The 25,044-nt window shown below is 38.0% G+C and overlaps 1 protein-coding gene across 2 annotated transcripts in view; it reads right to left on the reverse strand.

The window, feature by feature from the left end:
• Positions 1 to 598: 598 nt before the first annotated feature.
• Positions 599 to 25,044, reverse strand: part of LOC131031496 (uncharacterized) — a 96,424-nt gene continuing 71,978 nt past the window's right edge. Inside the window, exons 3-7 of one of the 2 annotated variants that reach the window (XM_057962621.2) lie at positions 22,322 to 22,386; positions 3,495 to 3,654; positions 3,171 to 3,197; positions 1,543 to 1,638; positions 599 to 1,067 (exon numbers count right to left, since the gene is read on the reverse strand). In XM_057962621.2, the coding sequence (XP_057818604.1) occupies positions 864 to 1,067; positions 1,543 to 1,638; positions 3,171 to 3,197; positions 3,495 to 3,654; positions 22,322 to 22,386 (552 nt within the window). In that variant the 3' untranslated portion in view covers positions 599 to 863. Of the gene's footprint in view, positions 1,068 to 1,542; positions 1,639 to 3,170; positions 3,198 to 3,494; positions 3,655 to 22,299; positions 22,387 to 25,044 lie in introns of both variants that reach the window. The other variant, XM_057962620.2, reaches the window with a different exon arrangement.

Consider the following 25,044-nt stretch of genomic DNA (forward strand, 5'->3'; position numbering starts at 1 on the left):
AACTAGAATCCAATATTTATGTGTTGTTTGCAGTAACGTTAAAAAATAATGTATGTAATCTAAAACTGGTAAAGTTGGGTTTTTTGTAAATTAGTTTCAATGTGATATTTAAAATTATCTCATTCACAAGGTCATCCAAAAAACAACATTATCAAAATACTATGAACAAGTTCTGTTGATGATCAACGTAAGAGTTGTAGGTTCAAACAAATTAAATTAGATTTCTATGTCAAATACTTGATCCAACTTGTGTCTCTTCCAAGCAGATTTTGAACATTATCGTCAAAGAATTTTCTAAACATATTCCAAGATTAGGTTTCAAAATTACATTAAAAATTTGGAAAATAAGATCATCTATATTTGTGTTGAAAAATGTTATGAATAAGCACAATTTTAAATGGATTACACAAATGAGAGCTGTAAGTCATCAAACACTGATGTAATGAAATTGAAAAATTATTAATCTATTATACTTATTACCATTACCCAAAGCCTAATATGGTTTTGATTGATAATGATTGAACTGTGTCAATTTTAACTTTCTCCGTGGAATTTACCTTTTAGAAAAAGGGCCTTTGGAAATTCTAATCAGAATGAATGATTGAGACATATTCATGAAACTTGACATTGGATCAATATTGCCAGTCCAAACCAAGAGAACCGATATCATATGTTTATTGAATTAGCCAATACTGCCAAAACTTGAAAATTTGTAAATAAACAAGAGAATATTTAGATGGCTCATCACCAATATATATCGATGGCATTTATAAATTAATTTTCAATTGTATCAATGCATTCACCAATAGACTTACTAAAGGCCATGGCAAACAAGAAGAGAATATTAAGATGGCTCATTGCCACTATATATCACTAACATTTGTAAGTTCATTTTCAATTGTATCAATGCATTCACCGACAGACTTCCCAAAGGCCATGGCTTCTGCAAGTTTGCATCGAACTTGTTCATGGCGGCGCAGAAGTGTTACTGTGTTTAGAACTGCCCAACGTACTTGAGAATCTGATTTCTTTTGAGTGAAGCTCAAACTTTTAAATAAGTTATCAAGCTGGTCACACAGAAAGAGAAACATAGAGTTATAATAATGACTATTGAAATGAAGGTGAATATTTAAAATAAGAATGGAGGAGGTTTTGGATGTGAAGATTAAAAATCTGTAATAGAAGGTTTAAGGGAAGGGAAAAACGAGGACTGAAGGGGAAGGAAGAGGTCTGCATGAAAGACTGTTACGGGGAGGAGGAAATGGAGTAAACAGATAGAGAATATAGTTGTTTGGAGAGTCACAAGATGAGGGAAATGGTTGGCCAGCTGGCTATATAATGGGCAGGAAATTGCAATTGGCTGCAGCTTAGCAATTGTGGCATTGTAAATCAGACATGATACGTGCTTCCATACTTTGATTCATAGCACTTGCATGATTTAGATTTGAGAGATTTTGTAAATGATAAACCACTTTCATTTTTAAGCAGACTTTTTCACCATAGGAAATGCTAAGTTATAATATTTCAAAAGCAAGTTATAACCTGTTGTATATCAGTAAGACCTCCCTCCGATAAACCAAAGAGTAAATATTCCGTGGCCACGCCAGCTAATGCAATGCAAGAATATTTGCTCAATGTCTGTAATGATCATGTCCAAATGAATATGTTAGCCTAGCGGATGAAAATAGAGATTTTTCAAACTGATCAGAACATCTGTGAAGGATAGAGAATTATTTCTGTGAATCAAATATATGATTGAGGTGCATTGTGTACATTGAAATGCTGTTCATAGTGCATTACGAGGGTATTCTGCTGGAGTGTTTGACAGCATGTTGTACAATCTCAAAAGGTTATTTTTTTATAAAGCATCCTAAAATTGGATTTACTAGCATGAACTTGAACACAATCTGCTTCATCTGGGACTGACTCATAAACTAGCCATGGACACCTCAATGAATTTGTTTCCACTTTCCTGAGCTACTGGGACAAATATCAAATCTATCTGTGAGATGAATCCAGACTGAACAATTTTAAACAAATCCTAGAAGCTTCCAGATAAGAGTAATGAATTACAGCTTATAATATTATTTGAATTATGTACATATATTATGGCTATGCATTTGCAAAATCTTCTGGACCTGAACATGTACCTCTTGAATCTAGAAACTCTGAATCTCTGATAGCAGATTAGATCGAAAATAGGAGTTAGTAAGCAATATACTGGAGCTAACTTTTCTCCCTAGAAGTAGCATAAATTGTTTTGACAAAGAAAGGCAAATCGAATAAACTACCAATGGAAGAACTCAAAACAAAACCTACTGAGCATAGTTTGTATCTAAATAGGTGCAGAAACTTCACACCTGATTATTATTTCACAATAACTGCTTTAGAATAGGTAAAGAAGCAAAGTCTAATAGGTAAATTAAAAAAAAAATCATATTAGATAAACCCAGTTGTAGACCATATTAATAATAGTTGTGTGGCATGGGGCATCTTCACCAGCACATATTTTTTGTCTATTCTATTACATAAATGTTATGAAGCAATAACTGAAGTGGCAAGAGGTCACTGTAGAAGAAAAGAAAAGTTGTCACTAAGTATACTAGTTTGCCAAAGATCAAAACAACAGCTCATGGTTTTAAGTAAGGTCTTTGGTTGCCTTAAATGATTTGGAAGCACCATGGGAAATAAATAAGTAAAGAACTGGTGTTTGACCATCTTTGTTCATGATGCCTGCTTATGAACAAAGAAAATATTATGCTAAACTTTTCATATGCTAACAGTGATTCTGCTATCTTATTTGGTCTCAAGCTTGTAGAGACTCCACGGAACAAGACTTGGAAGCCAAGCTTAGTACTAGGTTTGCATTAATCATTGTTGTCGCCAAAAAAGCTTAAAATATTATTATGAAAAATGCAGCCGCAAAACTTAGAAAAACCACAAAACACTAGTTTCTTTACAATTTCCTTTTACAAAGTCTGTTTAGTTTTTTTTATAGAAATTAAATCGTGACAACTGCCAACCGAAAACACGCACAACATGGATGGATAATGTTCCATTCAGACATCTTTTATAAGTCAATAGTAGACCAGTAAATAGAATAGACATGTTTTATATCATTTTGAATGGTTCCAAGGATAAATTGTTTCATTTTTGATAATAGAGCTTACCCCGGATGATAGTTTTCCTGACTTGACCTGCAAATCAAGAACAGTGGTTATCAATTTCTAGACATCAGCATACACAAAAATTTGAGAAAACTCTAATGTTCATAGCCTAAAATGATCTTACAATGCCTAATACATGTGTATGGGGGCTAAATTTCTGCTTCCCAGGAAGCGTTAGTTCAAAGTAAAGATCAATCAGCACAAAATTAGTTATTCTTCTCCATTTCATAAACAGTGTGAAACCATTCCTCAATTGGACATGCTAGGTATGGAAGTTGTAAATATTGAATATAACTGAGCAGTAGATTCACAAAAGAATATCATTACTTCTTCGAGAAACTGGAAATCCACAAAAGCTGTCCCTGCCTGGACGTTAAGAGACCCATTTTTCTTAAATGCATCCAAATTAGATAATGTATATCCCTTCGAAAGAATGCCAAGCAGATAAGCTATCAAGAAATGCCCTGCTTCGTGCTGCAGAGCATCACTGCACAAAATCAGAGAAATCAAGGAATCGCTTCACTGAAGTTTTGAAAAAGAAAATAAGAAAGCAGCTTAATAAAGAGACTATTTAGATTTGTATGATACCCACACAAAATACGAAATGCACTGCACATAATTATTATTTTGATCCCCACCAAGACTTTATTTTGATCCCATCAAGAGAAACTGTTTTACATTTACATTCAATTTCATAATCATTCAGTGCATAAAACAGCAACAAATCTGTATTTAAGAAAATTCTAACTTGTTTAATCATATTACCAGCTTGATAATAGTTCAGCTAAAAGCAGTATGTCAAGCCTAGACTTACTACTTTTCACACAATAAGATGGCTACCACACAAAAACAGGAGATTCCTCATTTTCAACATAAAATTGATGAAAATTACCCATATTTGTTGTTAGACCTAATTGAATCCAGACACATAAACTTCTCTAAACATTGCTACATGGATTTTAGTTCATATTAGTGATTTAGCTTTTGCTTTACATTATAAATAAGCTAATTTCTGGCATTATAGATTTCCACGGGATACCATAATCGTAGATTTGTCCATGGCATTTCAATTTCATGCTTCAGGCTTCTTTGGCAAGGTTCTTAGGCCAATACAAATTTGAATGAAATAGAGCGTTTCTCATACCCTATATCCTCATTTTATATTGAGGCTACAGGTTTCTCCCTGAAATGATTAGAGTTCCTAACACTTGATTTCCTCCCATGATATCAGACAGCAAAGTTAAAAACAGATTGTGAAGAGTAATATTGAAAATCTGAAAGAAATCAAAAACACTGAATCCTGTCCACAAATATGACTATTCTATCCACAAATAACAGTGATACCTTGAGGGTATTCCATGCATAATCTAGTATATGTAATGTCCCCAATTTTAGCCTTTAGGCTAAAAGGAGTAATAAGGAGGAATTAATTAAATAATTTCTTATAAATTCATTAAAATAAATTAATTATTAAAAAGTGACTTTATATTTAATTAGTTTAATTAAAAAGTGACTAAAGTATAAAAATAAAATAATAATTATAAATTCACTTAATAAAATAAATAAAGTGTACCTACCCTCTTCTAGAAGCCTCTCATGACGGGTTATGAAAAAAGATAAATAGGAGAGGGTGATGGAGGTAAAGGCAGGCTTGGATTTGATATTGTTGGGTTGAGTTGGTTTTGTAGGACCAAGTGGCATCCGCAGACTAAGCTGTCACAGGATATAATCAAGATGATAACGCTGCAATGGAACTTGAGCCAGATGGTAACCTATCTCCTCTAGCTGTATTTGCTGATGAACAAAGAGAGATTACCTTCCGATTCAGAGGATCAATTAATGGGCAGCGTTGTGTAGCCTTGCTTGACACTGGAGCCACACGGAATTTCATTGACGAAGGATTTGTAGCTCGATGCAGGTTGCAGATAGAGGACTTCAAGGGATTCAGAGTTAGAGTTGCAGATGGATACACCCTCACGTGCACCAAATGGATATGTGGTCTCACTTTGTTGTTGAATGATTATGACCTACATGCTGATTTCTATGTGGTCAACATGGGAGCAGCAGATGTGGTCTTGAGAATGAAATGGCTCCAAGACATCGAAGAGTTTACCCTCAATGTACCTAAGTTAGAGATGAAGTTCAAATCAAACAATAGGGATTATGTGTTGAGGGGAATTGTTGATGGCAGCTTGCACTCTATTTCTCTTTTTAGGGAGGACAACAAGAAGGATGAACAGCTGGTTATGCAAGAAGGGCATGAGATGGTGGATAATCCATTGTTTGAAGTTGATGCTACATGGATGATGGAAAAACCACTTTTTGATTTGGCGATGGCTCATCTTCCTGATAGTGATGATTGGGATTCTTCTAGTGCATCAGAGTTTCACATGGGAAGATCACAAGTGTATATAGTGAGGAGTCTGCATAGCTACATATTTGATCCTCACGTTGATGACTTGCTTCAGAGGCACATTTTGGGGGTACATGAGAAGAATGATTTATTTGAAGATTCCTTTTTAGCAGAGTTTAGGGGGAAGAAGGATCAGATACTTGATTTGTTTCCTCATGAGGTTTATTCTCTCGTAGCATATGATTTGATTGAGTGGATTCTATTCATGGCGCAGGAGATGTGTGATGATCACAGGAACATTACACAGTTTTTTATTTGGGATCCTAGTGGTGATATTTTTTAGAGTGTTTGGACTGAGCAGTGGAGATAGCTTGGGATCAAGCAATTTCAGGAGGGGTGGATTGTAATGTCCCCAATTTTAGCCTTTAGGCTAAAAGGAGCAATGAGGAATTAATTAAATTAATTTCTTATAGTCATTAAAATAAATTAATTTAATTAAAAAGTGACTTTATATTTAATTAATTTAATTAAAAAGTGACTAAAGTATAAAAAAAAATAATAATTATAAAGTCACTTAATAAAATAAATAAAGTGTATGTACCCTCTTCTAGAAGCCTCTCATGACGGGTTTGAAAAAAGATAAATAGGAGAGGGTGATGGAGGTAAAGGCGGGCTTGGATTTGATATTGCTGGGTTGAGTTGGTTTTGTAGGACCAAGTGGCGTCCACAGACTAAGGGTCTTTGGGAACGGAAACTCCCATTGATCGCATAACTGAGATGGTGAAAGATCTCTCGAGGGGTTGCATAGAGGAGGTGACACCCCAGTCATCTCACTTGAGCACATTGAAGGTTCAAATCAGATTGGTGGTGGATTGCTTCAGATTTTCAGATCTTTACGGTTTGGTTCATAGTTGATGGTGAATGCATTCTACTTGTGTTTAGAAGACAGTGATTTCCATTTGAGCATTAAGGCTATACATATTGATGATTAGTGGAAGCAGATCAAAGGTATAAGGGTCTATTTCATCTCAGTTGCAGACTTTGGTTATCCCGATTTTCCTCATATCATCCCAAAGGAGCATCGATTTTTCACAAATAAAGATTCCAGAATTCATTAATGAATGAGGCGATATTTATTGAGGTAATTTATTGAGTGTTGGGGGTGACCATTAATTTATTTTGAGGAGCCAATCCCTGCACGTCCGACCCCTTCATACTCCATCAAATTTCATCATATGATGCCTTTGTTTGTTCAAGATCGCCTAGGATGAAAGGTGCTGTCATATAGTTGGAGATCGGATCACTTGGAGGGAGGATTTTGGATTGTTTGAAGCAGATTGCATTTGTGTTTTCAGATTTACAGTTGCAGTAGCAGGGCGTTAGAGAAAGGAATTCAATTTGGCATATTGAAGGCTCTTTGGTACACAATATTGCTTGCTTTTACCTTTGTTCAACAAAGGTATTCACATCAGGTGCTTAAAACTATCATTCTATGTACTACTTCAGATTGTTATAGTACCATGGCTGTCAAAATATTCAGAAATTTCCAGGTCAATTGAGTGTTGGTCATTGTATGATAGTAGTAAGGAAGCATTGCACATTTTGAAATAAGTGAAGAAGGAATTAAGTTGCACCTTTATGTATGAATGTTCTGAGGGTGTTAGCCAACTATTTGATATAATGTCAGCAAGCTGTTGATATGTGTCTGAGTGTCTATATGGGCATAGAACTCTATGATTTAATGGCAAATGCATCTTGACAATTGTCTTAACAACTAGATATCATTAATTGTTGATGTTTCATGAGAAATATACGTTTGACAACCTCCCTCACAATCTGAAATTCTGAAGAAAAACATATCAGCAAGACAATAACTTGGTAACAGCAGGTTGAATAGTCAAGTGTTTGAGAATATTCCTTGTGTTCTTAATCATAACACCATAGGGGATATTATAGTGGTATCAGAGCTTGTATCCTATCATCCTGTGATTGATGAGCGAGAGGGAGATAAGGTATTACAACAGGGAACAGCGAAGGCAACAATTGCTTATTCCACAGGTACATGAGGTTGACACCTTATCTGAAGCATTAAGAGAAAAGGACAAAGAAAAGATGGCGGAAGAAGATAAAGATGCGAGAATGGAACGTAAGTTTGACAACTTGATCAACATGATGTCACAAATGCTTGGTAGAATGAATCAGCGGGCCGAAGAAAATAGAACAAATAACTCAGGCGAAGATAGTAGAAGTGGCAGCCGCAATGAAGTGAATGGGAGAGATAGGTCCAGAAACAAATCAGGAGATAGGTCTACTACCCAACATGATGCCCATACTAGAGGATCAGCCTTTAGACCTTTTTTTCCTAGCTTCACTCCACGTGAAGAACAACCACAGGTAGCTGTTGTTCCTTATGCAGATGAGGCGCGACAGGCATATCTTGAGTACACTACTTTACCTACTGATTTGAGAGAGATGTGGTCCTTTGATCAGTTTATGAATCAGACGGGTAGAAGGAATAATGGGAGGAATGATTACCACACACCAGTGCGGAATGATTATCAGCATTCTCTAGAAAAGATCACCATGCTTACTATGATGGGAGCAACAAATGCACAGCTAGCTCATGGGTGCAGAAGCTTGACAACTATTTGTCATTACGACCTATGCCTGAGGAGGATGCTATCAGATTTGTTACCTTACATTTGGAGGGTCCAGCCCAAGAGTGGTGGTATCATGGATTGACTACACTTGGACATATACACATCACAACGTATGCAGAGTTCACAGACAAGTTGATAGAAAGGTTTGATCGCAAGGACCCAGACATGTACTTCAGAGATCTAGCACAGTTGAAGCAAGTGGGTAACTTGGAGACATACATTGGTGAGTTTTAGAGATTGTCGGTTATGGTGCCTAGCATTAGCAAAAGGAGGTTGGTTGTCTTGTTCATGGAAGGACTTACGGAGCCACTTAGAGGCTGGTTGAAAGCCTTTGATCTGCCTACACTTCAGGAAGCCATGAAGAAGGCATGGAGCATGGAGTTCGCAGCGCCTAGAAACAAAAAATTTCATAAGGAAACTCCTCCTACTAGTCAAGAGAGCCCTCAACAAATTGCTGACAAGAAAAAGAAACCAGCAGCAATGGTAAATGAGGAGTCACGAGAAGAATTAAGGAAGAGGAAACTTTATTTCTGGTGCAAGGAGCCATATAGTAGAGAGCGTGATTGCCCCTTGAGGCCTAAGGGGAAGGCAAATCGTGCTATGTGGGTACACTATGATGATTCTAATTCTTAAAATTCAGATCAGCCAGCTGTCACAGGAGATAATCAAGATGATAACGTTGTAATGGAACTTGAGCCAGATGGTAACCTATCTCCTCTAGTTGTATTTGTTGATGAACAAGGAGAGATTACATTCCGATTTAGAGGATCAGTTAATGGGCAGCGTTGTGTAGCCTTGCTTGACACTAGAACCACAGGGAATTTTATTGACGAAGGATTTGTAGCTCGATGCAGGTTGCACGTAGAGGACTTCAAGGGATTCAGAGTTAGAGTTGCAGATGGATACACCCTCATGTGCACCAAAAGGATATGTGGTCTCACTTTGTTGTTAAATGATTATGACCTACATGCTGATTTCTATGTGGTCAACATGGGAACAACAGATGTGGTCTTGGGAATGAAATGGCTCCAAGATATTGAAGATTTTACCCTCAATGTACCTAAGTTAGAGATGAAGTTCAAATCAAACAATAGGGATTATGTGTTGAGGAGAATTGCTGATGGCAGCTTGCACTCTATTTCTCTTTTTAGGGAGGACAACAAGAAGGATGAACAACTGGTTATGCAACAAGGGCATGAGATGATGGATAATCCATTGTTTGAAGTTGATGCTACATGGATGATGGAAAATCCACTTTTTGATTTGGCGATGGCTCATCTTCCTGATAGTGATGATTGGGATTCTTCTAGTGCATCAGAGTTTCACATGGGAAGATCACAGGTGTATATAGTGAGGAGTCTGCATAGCTACATATTTGATCCTCACGTTGATGACTTGCTTCAGAGGCACATTTTGGGGGTACATGAGAAGAATGATTTATTTGAAGATTCCTTTTTAGCAGAGTTTAGGGGGAAGAAGGATCAGCTACTTGATTTGTTTCCTCATGAGGTTTATTCTCTCGTAGCATATGATTTGATTGAGTGGATTCAGTTGATGGCGCAGGAGATGTGTAATGATCACAGGAACATGACAGTTTTTAATTTGGGATCCTGGTGGTGATATTTTTTAGAGTGTTTGGACTAAGCAGTGGAGATTGCTTAGGGTCAAGCAATTTCAAGAGGGGCGGATTGTGATGTCCCCAATTTTAGCCTTTAGGCTAAAAGGAGTAATAAGGAGGAATTAATTAAATTAATTTCTTATAAAGTCATTAAAATAAATTAATAATTAAAAAGTGACTTTATATTTAATTAATTTAATTAAAAAGTGACTAAAGTATAAAAATAAAATAATAATTATAAAGTCACTTAATAAAATAAATGAAGTGTACCTACCCTCTTCTAGAAGCCTCTCATGATAGGTTATGAAAAAAGATAAATAGGAGAGGGTGATGGAGGTAAAGGCGGGCTTGGATTTGATATTGTTGGGTTGAGTTGGTTTTGTAGGACCAAGTGGCGTCCGTAGACTAAGGGTCTTTGGGAACGGAAACTCCCATTGATCGCATAACTGAGATGGTGACTGATCTCTCGAGGGGTTGCATAGAGGAGGTGACACCTTAGTCATCTCACTTGAGCACATTGAAGGTTCAAATCAGATTGGCAGTGGATTGCTTCAGATTTTCAGATCTTTACGGTTTGGTTCATAGTTGATGGTGAATGCATTCTACTTGCGTTTAGAAGACAGCGATTTCCATTTGAGCATTAAGGCGACACATATTGATGATTAGTGGAAGCAGATCGAAGGTATAAGGGTTTATTTCATCTCAGTTGCAGACTTTGTTTATCCTGATTTTGCTCATATCATCCCAAAGGAGCATCGATTTTCACAAATAAAGATTCCAGAATTCATTAATGAATGAGGTGATATTTATTGAGGTAATTTAATGAGTGTTGGGGGTGACCATTAATTTATTTTGAGGAGCCCATCCCTGCACGTCCGACCCCTTCATACTCCATCGAATTTCATCATATGATGCCTTTGTTTGTTCAAGATCACCTAGGATGAAAGGCGCTGTCATATAGTTGGAGATCAGATCACTTGGAGGGAGGATTTTGGGTTGTTTGAAGCAGATTGCTTTTGTGTTTTCAGATTTACAGTTTCAGCAGCAGGGCGTTAGAGAAAGGAATTCAATTTGGCATATTGAAGGCTCTTTGGTACACAATATTGCTTGCTTCTACCTTTGTTCAACAAAGCGATTCACATCAGGCGCTTAAAACTATCAGTCTATGTACTACTTCAGATTGTTATAGTACCATGGCTGTCAAAATATTCAGAAATTTCCGAGTCAATTGAGTGTTGGTCATTGTATGATAGTAGTAAGGAAGCATTGCACATTTTGAAATAAGTGAAGAAGGAATTAAGTTGCACCTTTATGTATGAATGTTCTGAGGGTTTTAGCCAACTATTTGTTATAATGTCAGCAAGCTGTTGATATGTGTTTGAGGGTCTATATGGGCATAGAACTCTATGATTTAATGGAAAATGCATCTTGACAATTGTCTTAACAACTAGAAATCATTAATTGTTGATGTTTCATGAGAAATATGCATTTGACAACCTCCCTCACAATCTGAAATTCTGAAGAAAAACATATCAGCAAGACAATAACTTGGTAACAGCAGGTTGAATAGTCAAGTGTTTGAGAATATTCCTTGTGTTCTTAATCATAATACCACTGGGGATATTACAGTATAATGTATCATACTTCAAGCCCAATCAACATTGGCAGCAAAACTTTGTCATGCCAATGTATGGGGAAGAGATCTTCCTATGAAGAGATAATTCATTGGATGCATTCTATTTGGAGCATAATTGTGGAACCCTCTTTGTCATTGCTGGAGAAAGGTTTTCTCCTATTTAATTTTCAGACTATTGAAGACTGTGAATTTGTGTGGAACAATGGCCCCTGATTCCTTGGAAGAGTTGGTGTTTTTTGTGTGCCCTTGGAAGTTTTTTTTGGCTCCCGCAGTTGGTCCTATTACAAAAGTTCCAATTTGGATTCACTTGTTCAGCATTCCGTTGGGGATGAGAGATCCTGTCTTTGATTCAGAGGCTGGTTGAAATTGTGGGTAACTTTATCAGAATTGACAAGCTGAATGACTTTCAGAACAGATTCGGGAGGCTTTGTGCAATGAACTTATATAAGCTTATCTGTCATTCCATTAGAATATTTTCTTCCTAGGTTTTGTGGAATCAATTTATGAATTTCAAGGGTCTGCCCTTTAGATGATTTTGCTGCACTAATTTGGGCAAAAGGTGGCAGAGCACCCCTCTCAGATTTCTTCAAGATCTGTTTGTCTGTATGCGGAAATGGATTTAGTCATCAGGTAGCCCAGATGCAGATTTTCTTCCTCTCCGGATTGTAGGACAAAAGAGGGTCAGTAGCAGTTTTGAGATTTATTTTGGAGTTTGAGGGTATGGTTGAAAATTTCAAATGAAGGAATCAACTACTCCAGTTGAAGAAATTGAGTTATTTGAGGAGGCTGTTGATGAAGAGATAGGCTTAAAGGGCTCTGATGGAAGTGGAATCAATTAGCTTCTACTAACATTCTTACTATCTCTGAAAATTAAGAAGACGAAACCTAACTGTGGGTCAACAAAAAAGCCAAATTAGAAGTAGAGTGGTTGCATTTGGAATTGACGGGCTCTGATGGAAGTGGAATCAATTAGCTTCTACTAACATTCTTACTATCTCTGGAAAATTAAGAAGACAAAATGTAACCTGTGGAACGACAAAACAGCCAAATTAGAAGCAGAGTGGTTGCATTTGGAAGCTCAAGATGTTAGTGAGGGCTCTAAATGGACTATGGAGGCACTTCTTTCCTGGGGAGGAGGTTGACCTCTCCGTGCACTTGACTCTTGTCTTTCCCTTTAAGTTGTGCAATTTCTTTATTGATTTATCTTTGAGGTGTCCATAGGTTGGTAGTTTGGTTTCAGGACGTCCATAGTTTGGGAAGGTGAATTCTTTAGTTTTTTGGTATGTGTTTCAATCTTCTTTATCAAAAAAGCTAAGCTACCGGGTACGTGCATATTGCTTGGCGCACCTGCACCGGGTGTGTCCAGGCACCTTGGGTGCAGTGTGGGTATGTGCTTGCAAATCTAAAACGCACCTGGGGCACCTGGGGTATACTCTAAGTCTAGATGCACCCGGGTGTTCCGGGGTGAACCTGGGTAAAATTTCTGCAGAGTTTACAGTGGTAGAGGCAGCACTTACAGAGTTTGCAGACTCAGACACTCTCCAGGTCTGATTTGTGAATGAGTCTTTGTCATCTTTCTACAGGGTGCAGTAGTTTATTTTGCTTCCTGCTTCCTGCAGGGAACAGTTCTTGATAGTAGGTTCAGATTCCTTGATGTCCTACAGAAGGTTCAGTGATCTATGGTACTGTTCTCCATGGTGCTATTTCAAGAGTATGGCAGGGGTGAAGCTTTTTTTGGCAGAGTTATTCGACGGGTACAATGAGTTTTGGCAGGGTCCAGTGATATATGGCAGTGTGAGTACAGTGCAGGCCTTCACCTCTATTCTTTCATGGCTGCTATTGACTATTTGGCAGATTGTTGTCAGTTGGGATGCTCCTCATCCTTTGTCTCAGTCAGTTCTGTGTGATTTGAGATCATTGTGGATACTGTGCAGGCTGTTTTTTAATCAGTTTTTTGCTTCTTTAGCTATATCATTATCCTGTGGATGCTGTGCAGTAAGTCTACTATCAGTTTTTGCTACAGCTCTGGCTTCCTTATTAGTGAATCCAGTCTGTTTCATGCTTCAGATATGAATATTGTCCGTAATGTGCTATTTCATTAGGGTACTGTTGTGACCATTTCACACATCGCCCCATCGCAAATGGGGACCCCCTCTTTTTGCTCGCCTTTTGCTTCGTTTTTTAGGATTTTGTTAGTCAGTTAGTTGTCTGGATTTAGGGTCAGGCCTTAGGGTTTTTATTTTTGTCTTTTCAGGCCAAAATCCAGTCGTTTTTGAGAGCTTTTGAGCTTCCTTTTCTAGGATGCAAATTTTGAATGCAATGAATTCGCCAGAATGGTTTAATGTTCAATTGGAATGTTGATGCAGGGCTTAAATTTGTCTAAGTGTTGAAGGTGAAGTGTGAATTTTTGTCCAATTGAATATTTTGACTAAATTTTGACCCTTTTGATTTTTGGTCCTAGGCATTGGAAATGATTTGTTTTCGCCTTGTGAAGTGTTTAAATGTGAAAAATCATGTTATTTTGGCCTGTAGGAGCAAAATCGCTCCTGTCCCTCAGTGAAGGACGGGAGCTCATTTTCAAATATTTCACTATTCCTGCAGAGTCAAGACGAATTTCAAATTGGAAGTGATGGAGAACGGCGAGATCTTTCCATTGAATATAAATTGAAGATTTTCATGAGCACCGAAACACCTCTAGGAGAAAAATCGCTCCTGTCCCTCAGTAAAGGACCGGAGCTACAAATCAAATTTTGCCTTGTCCTTGCAAGATTTCGTTGACTTGATGATTTGAAGAGGTCCAAAGGAAGATGCTTTACCAAATGAATATAATTTGAAGTGCTATCACAAAGGAGAATGGTCCAGAATGCAAAGTTCGCTCCTGTCCCTCTCCAAGGGACCAGGGCGAAGTACCTTATAGCTCCTGTCCCTCTCCCAAGGACCAGAGCGATGTCCTTCATTGGGCAAAATCCAGGCAAAAATCAAGGCAAGTTTACGTCCAAAGGCAAGGAAGAGCGTGAGATGAACTCATTGAATACAAATTGAAGATTTTTAAACGTCCACAAGGGTCCCAAAATGCCCAGTTCGCTCCTGTCCCTCAGGAAGGGACCAGAGCGATTTTTGTTATAATTGATTTTCTTGCCAAGTTGCAGACGATATCAAGGCATGGATGAATGGAGTGGAGCATGACGAATCCGTTGAATATAAATTTGGAACCTGACAAAATGAAATGAAGGCCACAAGAGATGGATCGCTCCTGTCCCTCTCCAAGGGACCAGGGCGATACAGTGGTTATGTTGCCTCTCACTCAAGTTTAAAACCGATCCAAGTCAAGACAAAGGGTGGCAAAGACATTTCAAGACATCTTCATCGAGCACAAGCACTTAAAGGTCATCACTATGAAGAGATTTACACTCTAAGACCCAGATCGCTCCTGTCCCTCAGGAAGGGACCAGAGCGATATCTCCATAATGGCATAAAATTCAAAGGACAAACAAGTTTCGAGCAACCAAGAGGGTCGAAAGAACATCATTTCACGTAATGAAGATGATTGCAAGTTGAAATAAACAAGAATAAGCTTAAAATGATGAAGTTCGCTCCTGTCCCTCAGGAAGGGACCAGGGCGATGTTGGATATATTGGCCCTTTTCATGCAAGATTTACGTAAGGTCAAGATTTTGCAAGGTCTTAGAAGGTCCATGGTATGATAGGGAGGCGATGCATGAAGATTTCAAACGTAAAATAATCATCAAGATGTACATAGGGACCATATCGCTCCTGTCCCTCTCCAAGGGACCAGGGCGATTTGCCTTGGACTCTCTATTTTGCTTCAAATGCGTGCTAAGTCAAGGCTTCATAAGATTATACATGGTCCAAGGCGTTCTTTGAAGATCACGTGCAAGAGTCTTGAACGTCCAAACATCGTCAAACATGCTAAAGAGCTCATATCGCTCTTGTCCTTTGGACAAGGACCAAGGCGATCCCATCAAAAACACTCATATTCCTTCAAAGTTGAGGCAAGGCGAAGATGAACAAGGTAAAGGACGGCGTTTGGAAGACATCACAACGAAGATTGAAGTTTAAAGTTGCCAAGATTAAGGAGAAAGACATGAATCGCTCCTGTCCCTCTCCAAGGGACAAGGGCGATGATCCTCTCAAATGTCCGAACACTTCATGAAAACAAATGGGACGTGCGTGGAATGGACAAGCAATGAAGTTATTCGCTCTACAATGAAAGTTCGAGGATCAAAGATGCAAGGTCTACGTGAAAACATGGAGATCGCTCCTGTCCTTTGGACAAGGACCAGGGCGATGAACTCCCAAAGGCACTTATGCGCACATGCAAGGCAATCAAATTCGAAGGACCCATCAAAATGATCGATATTGAACATGGAAAGGAAGGAGATGAACGTTGAAGTTGCAAGAATCAAGACAAAAATCATGAATCGCTCCTGTCCCTCTCCAAGGGACCAGGGCGATGAGGTACGTCCCTTTCATTTTCAAAATATTTTGGCGCTCAAATAAACATTTTTGAATTTATTTAAATGCTAGCAAAATCGATATTTTAAATTAAAAATGGCATTTAAATATTGCGCTTGGTATTAATTAATTATTTTTTGCCTTGTAAAAAAAATCGAAGTTTATTAATTAAAAACGATGGCATTTAATAAATTAATTAATTAATTAATAAAAAATCAAAGGGAAGCGCTTGGTATTTTATTGTTTTAAGTAAGTCGGCCTTGTTATTTTATTAAAAAATGGTTTAAAATGCCTTATTTAATTACCAAGTCGGCCTATATGGAGGTGAGAGGTAAGCGCTATACAAGGGAGGTGATGATTTTTATTTTTACATTATCATTTTATCATCTTCATTCAAGTGCGATTTGGAAGACAAAGGGAAAAGTGCGAAGTTGTGTTTGAAGAAGTGCGAATTATATTCAAGGTGGTGCGAAGTATTGACCAAGGCATTAACATCAATCCAAGGCGCTACGAACTTGAAGTTTACATTTGAACGTTGCTTTGAAGACCACGTCAAGGACAAAAGGGTGGCGAAATTGATATTTTGAAGAAAGAGATCACATTGAAGACTATTTACACGTCAATTTTGCCTAGGCGATCTTTTGTCTTTTTGCATTTTAGAGCTAGCTCTCTATTGAGGTATGGCGATTTGATTTTATTGCTTTATTTCATTCATCGTCATATTTTAAATTTTGAAGTTTTGAATTTTGATTTTCATTGCTCAATCTTTTGTTTTTTAGGAAATGATAACTCTAGAGACTTATCATGAGGTTTCCTAAAAAACTTTATCTCTCTAATCTATGTTATTTATTGCAAAATCAAGTTCTTATAATGAAATGGTGTGTAGGTATGGCGACTCCGAAGACAGGAGCATCCACCAGTCGTTTAGCTCTCATGAAAGAAGATAAGAAGACCGAAGAAGTGGAGACCAAGATAGTGTCGAAGTGGAGCAACATTGGAGATACAAACTTGGGGAACTTTAGCACGAAGAAGTTTCGAGAGGTCCCTTACATTGGCAAGCCATCACCTGTCACCCGGAGAATAATAGAGAGTGGCATCATCAAGGCGGCCGGTTTTCCTCCAGCTATTCAGTGCCACGAGTTGATGATCGAGTGTGCCCGTCACTACAATCCACAGTCCAGGACAATTGTGTCCAATGAGGGAAACACTTTGACATACCTTTCAGAGGAAGCTATAAGTGAAGCTTTCCATCTTCCAGAGCACAGGGACATGATATACAAGAGCATTGAAGGAGCCAGATCAGTGTACGATGATGATCCAGATGCTTGCTTAAGCATAATCAATAAGAACTGGCTACTTAAGAGTCGTCCCCGTCTAAGCAAAGTACCGAACACACCGCACAGGATTGATTTCCAGGAGGAGTATAGAGATTTGATTACTATGCTCAACAGAGTTACAGGAGCACCTCATGCCTTCTATTTTGAGAAGTGGATGTTTTACTTCATCCAGGTGATTGTTCAAGGAAAGGGTACAATACATTGGGCTAGAATAATTAGCCATTGCTTGGACGTACAGTTGAGGAGACTCAGGGCTACTAAGTCCTTCCACATGAGTTCATACGTCATCTATGCTTTGATCAGGAGTGTTGAGTACGCAGGACTACCTCACAGAGGAGTGATTGGAAGAGGACCCGGTGAGGTCAGAGCTTGTGAATCCTATACCTACTTGCATCATCCGCTAGGGAAAAACTACAAGTTAGTCAATGATACCTTCACGATGAACATCACGAGGACGTTGCAAGGAGGGATTCACAATAGATTATCTCAGGACGCCCAGGAATTCATCAAGAGGTACGGTGCTTGGTTCATTCAGTTTCCCAAGTTTACTTACATTAGAGTGCATGGATGTCCTTTACCACCATACATGTTGCCGAGATATCCGACAGACAGAATTGTGTTACTTGAAGTAGCAAGGCAGTTGGCAGCATATGTGAAGGCATTCAGACACAGACATCAGAATGGAGTCCAAGTACCTATTATTTTGGGTAATTCAGTTGAGGTATGTCCTAATGTCTTAGCCATGGATGACGCAGAGAAGGAGTTAGCCTTGTATTCTTTTTCATCTTTTGCTTGGAGAGAGAGTTTTGATCCACATGGACATTTAGAGGAGACGGTCGGTAGAAGATTTAGACATGAGCATCAAATTGAAGATTTTATGATGAACCTCCTAGATGATCTTGAAGTGAAACGAAAGATACATTCTAGATTGCCTTTGGATTTCATCAGGAAATGCAGGATTTACAGAGTGGCCGACCAAGCTCAGGACAATGGCAGGCATATCCAGTCTTCCTATGATAGAGAAAGCAAAACAATAAGGTTGGATTGGAATGAGCCCGAGGTCGTGGATTTAGATGCTTTGATGGCACCAGTTTTGTCTTGTACTCGCAGATGGGTAGACGTTCAGCATCAGAAATTGAGAGAACAAGGCATAGCTGTGTCTTTTACTTTGGAAGAGAAACCAGCCGAAGGTGGAGCAAGTGTGAGTGAAGGCAATCCTAATCCTAGGAATTCAGGTGAAGGTAACTTTCGATGTGCCAGTGAGGGCAATCTCCATCCGAGAGGTTCGAAGAGAAAGGAAAGATCAGAAAAGAAAGAGCCTTCCAAGAAAAAGCAAGGTGCCAACAAAGATCAAACACCAGGTACTTCTTCCAGACCAGAGGATAGAACAATTCGAGTGGAAGAGTCCATGGAGTCGATGGTGCAGAATGACAGGCAGGAGGAAGGACAGGCACAGCATGTTTCATCGGATGGATCTCTCCAAGACTATGATTTAGAAGAAGATAATGAAATAACATCTCCTCCCAGACAAGAAGAAATAGTACATAAAGAAATTCAAGTTCAAGAAACAAGATCGAATATTCCAGATTGGTTGAAGGAAAGATTGACCAAGGTGATCGTAGTAGAGGACGAGGACAATGCAATTGATTTAGAGAGCCTTGTTGGACGTTCACATGTGATAACAGAGAAGAAGAAGGCTACAAAGATGTCCAAGATGATTCGAGATGAGATTGGATCTAGAAAACTGCAGATAGCTACATCGGCAGCAGATAAATATGAGGGTGAGATCCTAGCAGAGGATTATAATATACAGACTATTGAGTTAGGACCATCCACAGCAGAGCAGACTTTAGATGATGCCACCGACACATTTGAGGCATTGAAGGACAAGCTTAGAGAAGAGGTGGAAAAGAATAGAAAGCTTGAGAGAGAGAGAGGTGCATGGAGGACATATTTCAGTCACATCAATGAACCTTTGGGACGTCAGGATCCAGTTAGATCACCAGTGCAGGCATTGCCCCTTCAATCGATCAATGAAGCAGAAAGATTCAGGAACCTGGTCCAGCGTACATGTAGTTGGATGGATAGATCTCATACAATGGCCATAGAGTTTGTTACAAGGATGACGAAGATCATTCATCAGGCTATCCAAGTTCTTGAGATAATCCACAGATTGATGGTAACAGTAGCTGCATTTGCCCATACCAAGGACGTTATCATCCCTGTCTTGAAAGTTATAAGACATACATCCAGAAGAATTTTAGCGCAGGAGAGGATCTTGGAAGGTGATTCTCACAGTTTATTTCAGTGGTCAACCTTACTCCATATAAAGATTGTTCTCTTCGAGGACATCAGTGTTAGATGCGGTCAAGTTGAGGAGGTGATCAATCCGATCCAGGACAGAGTATTTGAGGTACTTCGTACCATTCTTGGCAGAAGGATCGAGGTCAAGACAGATGTGGATATGCAAGAATTTGAGGATAGAATCAAGATCATCTTTCGCAAGGACGCAGATGTTACAGATGACCAATATGATCAGATGTTTGCTACCATGCTCCTGATTGATAGAACGAAGGAACTTGAACCTACTTGGGACGCAGCTCTTCTAGATGCATTCGATCAGGTCATCCACTTGGAAGAGAGTATCAAGAATCTTCCCGAGATTCCAATCACAGAAATCGAAGGAATCGTGACAAAATTCATTGCATATGCTAAGAAAGAGAATTGGAAAGGGAATAAGATTCTAGATGAAAGGTTGTTACAGATGACATGACACCTTATTTCTCATTGGTTGATACCTCCTAGGTTTTTGTGCCGAATTTAATATTTGGCTATGTATTTAATATTGTTCAGTAAAAAGGAGGTCATTTGTAACAAACCCTAATTAGGGTTTAGGTGTCATGATCTTGTCCGTTGATTTACTTTCAATCTGGACCTTTCATTGTAACTGGGGATGCTATTTATACCCCCATTTTTCATTTCATTGGGTAATAGATAATAGAGTAATAGTCAGATAATAGTCAATAGTTGATGTAAGAGAGATTAGAGTTAGAAGCAACTTTATTTTGTAGCAAGATTGAGTCTTGAAGAGAGAAATTCAAGCAATTGTTGTACATGATGACTTGGAAATCAATAAAATATTGAAGTTATGGTGTTTTGTTGCTAATTTCTTGAGTTATCTTCATGGTTGTTTGATACACTTGAATTGTGCTCAATCGAAGTAGTTTGTTAATTTGAAAGACTAAGTGTGAGATTTGATATTTGGTAGGATTCGTAATCCAAACCACTAGCTTCTTGCTGATTGTAGGAACGCCTTGTGTGGTCAACTGGAAAACACTTTGAGTCCTTAATCTTCAATTATCATTGTGTCTTGGATATGTACCTTCGTAGTAGTGTCCTTGATCTTTGATGCATTGAATACCATTATATTACCTTAGAAGATCGCACTAATTTCAATTGAGTTGTTATCTTATGGCAAAATTGAAGTTGGTTGAATCTTGCCAAGTCTCGTCCATACTAAGTCATTCATAAGGTTAGGCTAGATTAGACCTCTTTTTAAACCCTATCTTTTTGCTATTTTTTTGAAAGTTCCTTTTAGTTTAGTAAAATCTTCGAGCTTTAGAATGCGTAAGACCCCTTGGAGGAAACAGCAAATCACATCATACCACTAAAAAAGCTTGTCCACACGTAGAGACCCTACTAAAAGAACCTTGGAGTCTACCTAACTGATCCTTTTTGCAGATCTTCAGCAGTTAGAGACTATTTTCTCAAGAGAAGATAAGATGCCTATTGGTATTTTATTCTGTGTATGATTGTGTATAAAATACACGTCAACAGGTACTTTGGCCTGAGTTTGGAGGTCTGTAAGTGGGCATTGCAGTCCTGCTGTTATGTAACCACGTTTTGGGGCAGCAGTCTTGGTTATATGCCCTCTTTGCTGTGTGTGTGTGTGTGTCTGTAAGTGGGCATTGCAGTCCTGCTGTTAAGTAACCACGTTTTTGGGGCAGCAGTCTTTGTTATATGCCCTCTTTGCTCTGTGTGTGTGTGTGCGTCTCTCTCTCTCTCTCTCTCTCTCTCTCTCTCTCTCTCTCTCTCTCTCTCTCTCTCTCTCTCTGTGGGTATGGCAACTTAGCAAAAAAGAGCCCCAATAAATTCCCTCCCCCATGTATCAAAAAAAGGGTTCCCTTAATATGGCATAACCATATCTGCAGATCATTGAAAAGATCTTAAATCCAATGGGATCCATCATTGCATCCAAACATGTTTCTACATTTTGAATCCATTTCTCATTGTTTGGCCAAAGATACATTGGTATTTGGGAAACCTCATAGATGTTTCAATATATCATATTATATTAAATCTGATGAATAATTTTGAACAATTTGATCCTAATTATTGATAAATATAATCAAAACCTGAGTAGTATGAAAAAGATGTGAAATATTTTCCCATTATGGAATAGGCCCGAGTCCTTTCTATGTAGGGATAAATTTCCTTGTAATCATAGTCTTTAAACGAAGTAAATCATTTGTTCTCTGGAGTAATATAAGATGCACTTTTTCAAACTTAAAATTAGATTAACTAGCATGTTAAATAACTTCCACAAAATTTGAAATTAGTAGAGGTCATGGTTCTTGTAGACCTTTGATCCTGTGTTCTTTTAGGGGCATTTCATACGGATGTATTACTCTTATTGACCCATTCACCTTCACAAATTCAATGCAACTCTGATGGGTTTGCAAGAATGTCAAAGGGCCCATGCAATGATGCTACCTTGAATTTTCGAATGTATAAAAGCTAAAGCATGCAAGAACAATGCAATACACCAGATGAACATAACCACACAAGAATTTACCAAATAAAAAAGAAGCTACTCAGGCATCAACCCTGGTTAAAATATCAAGTTTATCTTAATCATTTTGAATTTTAAATTTTAATCCTTTTGACAAATTAAGTCAGGAGGTTACGATAAATGGTCAGGTAAAAAACATTTTACTTGTAACATATATACAAAGATGCAAGACACAATTTATAAAGGATACACTGCTTATACTTGGGCAACTCTATCTCTGTACTTTTTACTGAGCATGCGTCCAATTGTATCAATTATCAGAGATTCCACACCTCCACCATATATAACCTGCAGCAGCAAATATCAGAAAATTAAAACTCAGAAAATTTGTGGCCCAACCACCACATTTAATTTTTACAAGATAGGCATTCCTTGTTTCCTATATTATGTTTGAAACACAATGGGCCATGACAATAACTTTTCAACTTTTATAAAGATAAAAGTCCTTGTCTAAAGTTTGTTTGACATGGTGAGAAATGATAAAACCACTAGGAGCCCATGCACATACTTCGCTGTGTAAGAAATATTGACACTTCTAATATGCTTGAATAACAATAATGTCAAACTCTTTAAAATGGTGGTGCTGCCATCAACTCTCTAGATTTAAGCTACATAAGAATGCAGAGGCAGTCATCAAAGGATTAACAGAGTGAAGACAATTCGCATTGACTCGAAAAGAAAATAGCATTATGTAAAAATATTAAAACAAAATAGAATACAAAACATCTATATAATCAGCATAAAGTCATTCTAGGTTACTTCCGAATCCTATATGCTACACCATGCAAAAATATTTAATAGAGTATTCGCATCTTCTGTTTTTTATCATGTATATCTATATACTTCTATCCTTGACTTTTGTTCAACAATAAGACAATCAAGGGTTGAACTCAAAAAGGATATGATTTCCAGTTCTTTAACAACACATTGAAGACCCAATTTGTAATATTGCTCTTTATGTGGGTTACTTACCTATCAGTTCATAGGTGTGTACGTTAGTACTGAAAATATTATCTTTAAGCATTGGTAGTATTGAGTAATTTATAAATGGTCTACCATAGATTAAATTTGATACCCTGATTTTACAACAGTGTGCTTGTTGATGTGTTTTTTATAACACCGCGAACACAGAATAAAATACTAAGTATTATATCCTCTCTTGAACAAGGAAACTGTTGACGTGTATTTTGTACACAATCATACACAGAATAAAATACCGACAGGCATCTTATCCTCTCTTGAGAAAATAGTCTCTAACTGCTGAAGATCTGCAAAAAGGATCAGTTAGATGGACTCCAAGGTTCTTTTAGTGGGGTCTCCACGTGTGGACAAGCTTTTAGTGGTATGATGTGATTTGCTGTTTCCTCCAAGGCGTCTTACGGATTCAATAGTTCGAAGATTTCACTAATCTAAAAAGAACTTTCAAAAAAAAATGGAAAAAGATAGGGCTTAAGAGGTCTAATCTAGCCTAACCCTATGAACGACTTAGCATGGATGAGATTTGGCAAGACTCAACCAATTTCAATTTCGCCATGAGACAACAACTCAACTGAAATTAGTGCGATCTTCTAAGGTAATAATGATGTTCAATGCATCAAAGACCAAGGACACTACTATGAAGGTACATGTCCTAGATACGAAAATGCTTGAAGGTTAAGGACTCAAGGTGTTTTCCAGTCGACCACACAAGGCGTTCCTACAATCAGCAAGAAGCTAGTGGTTTGGATTGCGAATCCTACCAAATATCAAATCTCACACTTAGCCTTTCAAATTAACAAACTACTTTGATTGAGCGAGATTCAAGTACATCCAACAACCATGAAGATAACTTAAGAAATTTGCAACAAAACACCATAACTTCAATATTTTATTGATTTCCTAGTCATCATATACAACAATTGCTTGAACTTCTCTCTTCAAGACTCAATCTTGCTACAAAATAAAAATTGCTTACAATTCTAATCTCTCTATTTCACTCTTAACTCTATTCTCTATTAACTGACTATTACAAATGAAATGAAAATGGGGGTATAAATAGCATCCCCAATTACAATGAAAGGTCCAGATTGAAAGTAAATCAACGGACAAGATCATGACACCTAAACCCTAATTAGGGTTTGTTACAAATGACCTCCTTTTTACTGAACAATATTAAATACATAGCCAAATATTAAATTTGGCACAAAAATCTAGGAGGTATCAACCAATGAGAAATAAGATGTCATGTCATCTGTAACAACCTTTCATCTAGAATCTTATTCCCTTTCCAATTTTCCTTCTTAGCATATGCAATGAATTTTGTCACAATTCCTTCGATCTCTGTGATTGGAATCTCGGGAAGATTCTTGATACTCTCTTCTAAGTGGATAACCTGATCAAATGCATCTAGAAGAGCTGTGTCCCAAGTAGGTTCAAGTTCCTTTGTTCTATCAATCAGGAGCATGGTGGCATACATTTGATCATACTGCTCATCTGTAACATCTGCGTCCTTGCGAAAGATGATAGTGATTCTATCCTCAAACTCTTGTAAATCCACATCTGTCTCGACCTCGATCCTCCTGCCAAGAATGGTACGAAGTACCTCAAATACTCTGTCCTGGATCGGATTGATCACCTCCTCAACTTGACCACATCTAACACTGATGTCCTCAAAGAGAACACTCTTTATATGGAGTAAGGTTGACCACTGAAACAAACTGTGAGAATCACCTTCTAAGATCCTCTCTTGTGCTAAAATTCTTCTAGACGTATGTCTTATAACTTTCAAGACAGGGATGACAACGTCCTTGGTATGGGCAAATGCAGCTACTGTTGCCATCAATCTGTGGATTATCTCAAGAACTTGGATAGCCTGATGGGTGATCTTCGACATCCTTGTAATAAACTCAATGGCCACCGTGTGAGATCTATCCATCCAATTACATGTACGCTGAACCATATTCCTGA

Source organism: Cryptomeria japonica, chromosome 10 (assembly GCF_030272615.1).
Source record: "Cryptomeria japonica chromosome 10, Sugi_1.0, whole genome shotgun sequence".
NCBI classification, from domain to species: domain Eukaryota; kingdom Viridiplantae; phylum Streptophyta; class Pinopsida; order Cupressales; family Cupressaceae; genus Cryptomeria; species Cryptomeria japonica.